This window comes from Coloeus monedula (assembly GCF_965178545.1).
Source record: "Coloeus monedula genome assembly, chromosome: 6".
NCBI classification, from domain to species: Eukaryota; Metazoa; Chordata; class Aves; order Passeriformes; family Corvidae; genus Coloeus; species Coloeus monedula.
The window spans coordinates 846,170-852,722 of record NC_138786.1 but is presented as its reverse complement, the minus strand read 5'-3'; the positions used below and the strand labels follow the sequence as shown (position 1 = coordinate 852,722).

At 56.5% G+C, this 6,553-nt stretch overlaps 1 protein-coding gene across 1 annotated transcript; it reads right to left on the bottom strand.

The window, feature by feature from the left end:
• Window positions 1-4,889: 4,889 nt before the first annotated feature.
• On the bottom strand, window positions 4,890-5,810 carry LOC309574587 (mas-related G-protein coupled receptor member A8-like; the record flags this gene model as incomplete). Its single annotated transcript, XM_082284370.1, has 1 exon — window positions 4,890-5,810. One exon carries the CDS (start codon window positions 5,808-5,810, stop codon window positions 4,890-4,892), a length of 921 nt encoding a protein of 306 aa, XP_082140496.1.
• Window positions 5,811-6,553: the final 743 nt, after the last annotated feature.

Below are 6,553 nucleotides of genomic sequence, written 5' to 3'. Positions count from 1 at the left end.
CAAACACAAGGAGCTCCTGGGCCCCAGGGCTGGGGTTAATTGACCCCTGGCCGGGCCCGCCTCTCGCTCCCACCACGCCCGGGAAAAGGGAGGAGGCAATTTTACCAGAAGGGATCGAAGCCCTGGGAGGAGCTGCAGCTGTTTGGCTGCTCTGCCTTAAATTCCAGGTGAGCAAAGGGCTCCGTAGATGCCTTCTGTTTTCCTACAGCTGCATCCACTGAAAGGGTAAAAAAGCTTCTTGTTTTGGCAGCGTAGACAGATGAGTTGCATGATTCCTTGTTAAGTTCTGTAATTGGTCATTAGGAACTATTGAGTAGTACTCCATACAGGACTGTGTAGGGTGGAGAAGAATAGTAATAATTTACATGGTGTAACTCCTGTTGGGGCCTCTAACTAGTGCTGTATTCACTATAAATGAAACTAAAAAAAGAATGGGCTCTCTGGCAGCAGGAGGGTTTTGTGTGTGCTGGGCTCTCTCCCTTGTGAGAGATTGGGTGCCAGTACCCAGCTAGAAGTGCCCTGAAATACAGATTTAAATTCTTAAAATGCTGAAAAAGGGGGAGCTTCCTTCAACTGAACCCCTTAAAATGAGGGACTAGGGAGTGTTTGTCTCTACTTAAATAGATGCCATGGCAATAAATGGGTTCTCTTCTCTGAATCCCCTAAAATACAGGAAAAAGAGGGGTTTCCCTTATTTCAGGTCTCTCCAGTGATAGAAGAAGGGGTTTTTTTCCCCCTCAATTCAAACCCTTAAAAAGGAGTGGCAGCAGGGCTTTTCCCTCAATTTAAACCTTGGGATGATGAAAATGGGGGAGTTATGTTCGATTCCAACCCATAAAATTGCATTGTCAAGGTTTTTCCCTTTTATTTAAACTGGAGAATACTGGAAAATGGGGATTCCCTGTCAAGTGATACCCCTAAGAGCATGGAAAAGGCAGGGTTTCCTTCAAGTGATACCCTTAAAATTGCAGAGGAAGGGGATTCCCCCTCAATTTAAACACAGACAATTATGGAAAAGGAAGCTTTTTCCCTCCGTTTAAATCCCTTTTCTCCTCATAACCCCCCTTTTTTCTGGGGGCACTGGGGAAGGGCTGCCAAGATGAAAGGGGAAAGTGGAATGTTTCCCTGGGACCCCACATGCTGCCCTGCCTGCTCAGGTGCTGCCCCTTGGCACGAGGGGTTTTCCCTGGGCATTTTCTGGGAGCAGTGCTCTGTGCCCAGGTGCCTCCGGCTGCTCCCCAGCTCCTGCCGGATGCTCCGACCATTGTCCCTGGAGGGACACTCGGGATGCCCCCATTGCCCCTCTGGACCAGCAGCTCCCTGCACAGCTGTGCCCGGGGAACCCTCGGAGAGCGGCCTCTGGCAGGAGCCGCCCCCTCCTCATCCTGGCCGCTCACACCTGGGGCTGCTGCGCCTTGGAGCAGGGGCTGAGGAGGAGAAAGGTCCTGCTGCTCCTTCCCTGCCCTGCACAGCCCTTGGTGTGCCCCTGAAACACCGGGGTGCCGGGCTTTCCTTGCTGTGGGAGACTGGGTGGTTCTTTGATCCCGGACTCTGCTCTTCCCCGGGCACGGCACATGGACAGGGGGCAGAGATGGGCCCTCAGAGGAGCGGGGGCTGCTCCTCGCTCTCGGGGCGCCGCGGGCGCTGCGCAGCCTTCCCCTTTGACTTCGCAATTCCTCATTTTGTGCCTCCTTTTCCCTTGGGGATGTGCCCGGGCCGCATTCCAGCGGCCGCCACGGCAACAGCGCCTGCGGGCGGTGGGGTGGGCGGGGTTTGCCGCGTGATTGACGGGGCCAAAGGCCAATGGGGAGCGGGGCGGGCCGAGGTCTGGCCAATGGGGAGGCGGGGCGGGGCTGCGCGCGGCCAGTTGGAACCGGCGGGAGCGGTTGGGGCGGGCGGGCACGGACGGGCCCGGGCGGTGAGCGAGGAGCGGGAGAGCGGGATGGGGAACGGGATGGGGAACGGGATGGGGAACGGGATGGGGAACGGGAACGGGATGGGGAACGGGATGGGGAACGGGATGGGGAACGGGGGGGAACGGGATGGGGAACGGGGAACGGGATGGGGAACAGGGGAACGGGATGGGGAACGGGAACGGGATGGGGAACGGGGGGGAACGGGATGGGGAACGGGGGGGAACGGGATGGGGAACGGGGAACGGGATGGGGAACAGGGGAACGGGATGGGGAACGGGAACGGGATGGGGAACGGGATGGGGAACGGGAACGGGATGGGGAACGGGATGGGGAACGGGATGGGGAACGGGATGGGGAACGGGGAACGGGATGGGGAACAGGGGAACGGGATGGGGAACGGGAACGGGATGGGGAACGGGGGGGAACGGGATGGGGAACGGGGGGGAACGGGATGGGGAACGGGGAACGGGATGGGGAACAGGGGAACGGGATGGGGAACGGGAACGGGATGGGGAACGGGATGGGGAACGGGAACGGGATGGGGAACGGGATGGGGAACGGGATGGGGAACGGGGGGGAACGGGATGGGGAACGGGGAACGGGATGGGGAACAGGGGAACGGGATGGGGAACGGGAACGGGATGGGGAACGGGGGGGAACGGGATGGGGAACGGGGAACGGGATGGGGAACGGGAACGGGATGGGGAACGGGAACGGGGAACGGGATGGGGGAATGGGGGAACGGGATGGGGGAATGGGGGAACGGGATGGGGAACGGGACGGGGAACGGTGGGGGAACGGGACGGGGAACGGGATGGGGAACGGGGGAACGGGATGGGGAACGGGGGAACGGGATGGGGGAGCGGGGGAACGGGATGGGGAGCTGGATAATGCCAGCGCCTTCTCCTGCTTTAAAACATCACCTGGAGCCCGAGCTCGGGGGGTGCAGGCAGCTGAATTCCAGGGAACTCTGTCAGGTGCCCCCAGGGGCATTGGGGGGGCTGGGGGATGAGGGTTACAAACAGCAAATTCTATGGAATATAAACCTGTCCTTGTCCCGACTCTGCTGAGCTTCCCTGGAAGCTCTGCTGGTTCCTGGCACAGCTGGTGTTAAATAGGCAGCTCTGCATGGGAATATCCATGCTCCAGGAGGCACTGGGAGGTCAGTGGGTTTGCTGCTCCTTTTCCCTTTGTTACCTGTGGCTGCCATTGCTGGTGTTTGTTTCCCTGTTACACACACACATGCCAGTGAAGGACTGTGATTCCTTCTCCCACAGCTTTGCCTGAAAGCCCCTTCATTTCAAAGTTAGAATCATTCGGAGGGAAGGGGGTCATATTCTGCATTCCAAGGGAGATTCTCTCCTTGTCTTTCAAACCAAGACAGCTCCTTCTGCACTTGCCTTGGGAGATGCTCCCTGGCTGAGTTGTTCTTTCCCGAACAAGAGGTTGTACCTTGGAAAGTTTCTCCTTTCCAATGCACAGGAAAATGGGAGACAGGGAGAGAAAAACCCTCCCAGATGTGGGAGTTGCTCTGCTCTCTTCATTATTCACAACTCTGTTAATAAATGCTTTTTAGGATGTTCAGCCTCACGTGTGTCTCCAAAGCCTGACTCACCCCCCACGGCTTTCCCTCTCACTTCCCTTTCCAGAACCTGTGGAACGTTGGTTTCCCCTGGATTTGAGGCTGTGGAAAAAGGAGGGACAACTTCCCCCCGAGTAAGAGATGGGGCTGCTGCCCAGCTCTCTCCCAGGAGGGATGAGGAGCTCTTGGCACTGTCAGCATCATCCCAACCATGGCAGGCAGCAGCCTTAGGAAGGGCTCTGCTATGAGACAGGTACCTGCCCTCCTCAGACAAGGCAGGGGCTTTAGAGTGGGAAAAAAGAAGGAAATGAGGCATTCTGGACACTGTTCACCAGGGACAGGCTCTGCAGCAAAGCCCAGATATTATTTAGTCACCACATTCTGGGGTCAGAGTTCCCACGTTGGAATGAAACAAAAGCAATAAATGCGAATTTCATGTAGGGGTAGGACCAAAATGGCAAAGATCAGCAGAGCCTGGATTGTGGCTGAAGCTGCTGTGCAGAGTCGCTGTTCAGCTCCTCCTGAGGGTGGCCAGGTTCAGGATGGAGGTGCTGAAGGGCTTCCTTGGACATGGATGCTGGGCAACCAGAGGACGGCCCCGTTGTGCAGGACAGCAGCACAACCCCCTAATTTCTGTGCAATCCAATGGTCCAAGCTCCTGCTGACGTCAATTTCCATATTTCCAGCGGGTTTTGGTCACAGGCACAAGAGTTCAGTGGAGTTCACCTCTGAGCCTGCTCTTTACTCAGAATGATTTCATTCTGGAATGAAGGGATGTGACAAATTGCCACTCCAAGAGGAAGGGAATGTTGCTGTCCCTGCCCAGCTCTGCAGCCCTACCTGGTGTCTCTTCCCATCACCGGGAATGCAGGGCCGGCTCTGCCGGCCAGAAGGGGAAGGATGCTCCGTGCCATCCCGAGCCCTCTCCTGCCACCCAGAGGCACCAGCCCCGCAGAGATTTGGGGAATCCCCGCTGCCCCGTGCTGGCTGTGTCCCCAGGGCTTAACCTGTCCCACCCTCTCCGGGAATGAGATCCCTCAAAACACCATGAAACTCATCTGCTGAGCCAAAGGAAACAGAGTTTATTCCCTGGAGCCCAGAGGCAGTGAGGGTCATTCCATGGGGAATAGAGCCAGGGAACAGGACTGAGCCCGGCTGCACTGCTTGGAGCCACGTGGAGGCGGGAGGGAGGAGGAAATCCATGCTCCAGTGTGCTCCCTGCAGAGCATCCCTCCCACATTGCCCGTGGCACTGACCCTGCTCCCTTCTCCTGCAGGAATACAGGCCGGGGGAGGTTGATATTCTGGATATTTATAAATCCGATGGCTCAAGGAATCCCTCAGTCACTGTCCCGGGGTCCTTCAGGAGCTATGGGGAAGGGATCAACAGGCTCAGACCCCCGTGTCTCTGTTGGTATCCTTGCTGTGGGCAGTTTTGTCTTTCCGTTCATCAAAGACCCTCTGTAGCGAGAGCCGGAGGGACCCCACAGAGCAGGGGCTCCAGCACCTCCCTGCCAAGAAGTAGATGAAGGGTTTGATGGTGCTGTGGATGCAGGTGAGCAGGAAAAAAACCTGGGAGGACACAACGATGTAACCGAGCTGCTGCAGGAAATTCAGGAGGCTCAGGAGGAGAGCCAAGAGCACAAGGAGGAAGACAACGACATCGAACCTCTCGGGTTTCTGCTGCTGGGAGCCACACTTGGCTTTAACGATGTTGATTGTGCTGGAAATGGCCACGGGTGCAGCAAAGAGGAGCAGGATGACAATGAACATGGAGGTGAGAACCACCCGGCAGTGCTCCTGCTGGTGTGATGGGCACAGGAATGTCACTGTGGGAATGGCAGTGAAGAGAGCGAAGAAGGCCAAGCATTGAGCGCCCCACAGCACCCACATCATGGGATAGGGAAGGTCACAGTGGCAGCAGAGCTTGCAGAGCTTTTTCATGTCCTTTTTGGTGCTCATGGCTGTCATCCAAAAGAGCACCCAGTAGCAGGAGATCACTGACACCAGGTAAAGGAAGCTCACGTACATCAGGGGCAGGATAGGAGAGCAGGACACATCCTCCAGCACGAAGACCAGGGCGGAGGAGAGCACAAGGAGGAGGAAGATGAAGTCGGCGACAGCCAGGCCAAAGATGCTGGCAGTATGACCTTTCCATCTGAGGAGGCAGAAGAGAGCCCCATTCCCAGCCAGCCCACAGAGGCTGATGAGCAGTGTCACACTGTGTATGGCCACGTCAGTGACATCCATCTCACATAGATCAGCTCCTTCGGTGGGTGACGTGGGAGGTGGGGACACGGAGCTCACCTCCATGGATGGACGCTGGGCAGGCGCTGGGATGTGGCCCCGGCTGTGGTCAGAGTGGATGGGCAGTCAGTGCTTGGAGAATCCAGGGATGGACCAAGCGGCTCCTCAGCAGCTCCCTGCAGTGGGAAGGATTCGGTGGAGAGAAGTGAGATGTGCAGGGGAGGAGGGTGGTGGGAATGGTGGGGTGGGAGATGGAGGTGGGAAGGTTGGGCTGTGCAGCAGTGGATTGATAAATAACATAGAGAATAAACATTTTCAGTTCCCTGATGTTGCTGAAAAGACCAACTGTGGAGGGTATCTTTTCAGCTTTATACCGGCTAGGCTAATAGTTTAATGCCTTAGAAAACCTCGAGCAGCCCAGAGAGGTAGCACGGGCAATCTAGCACTTCAGTAGCTCTAAAATCGGTATCTGTATCAGCTGCAGAGCAAATACCATCAGCAGAAGCAAACAGGGAGAAATATAGATGTCTGCTCGCTCAATTTCCCGCCGTTAGAAGCTTTCAAATGAGACAGACGACAAGAGGTGTTCACAGGAAGGAAGCTGAGCCAAGAGAGGACGGGGCCTCTCTCGATTTTGTCTTTTATTCGGAGAAGGTGAGAGAGGAGGACTGGGGGCGGACCCGGGGTGACCGGCAAATCAGACACTGCTAAAGAGCTTGAGTTACATTTGGTTTTGCCCACGCTTAGAAGAAAGAACCTCGGAGCACATGGCAGAGGCAAGTGTCTTGGGGAGGGGAAGCTCAGAACAG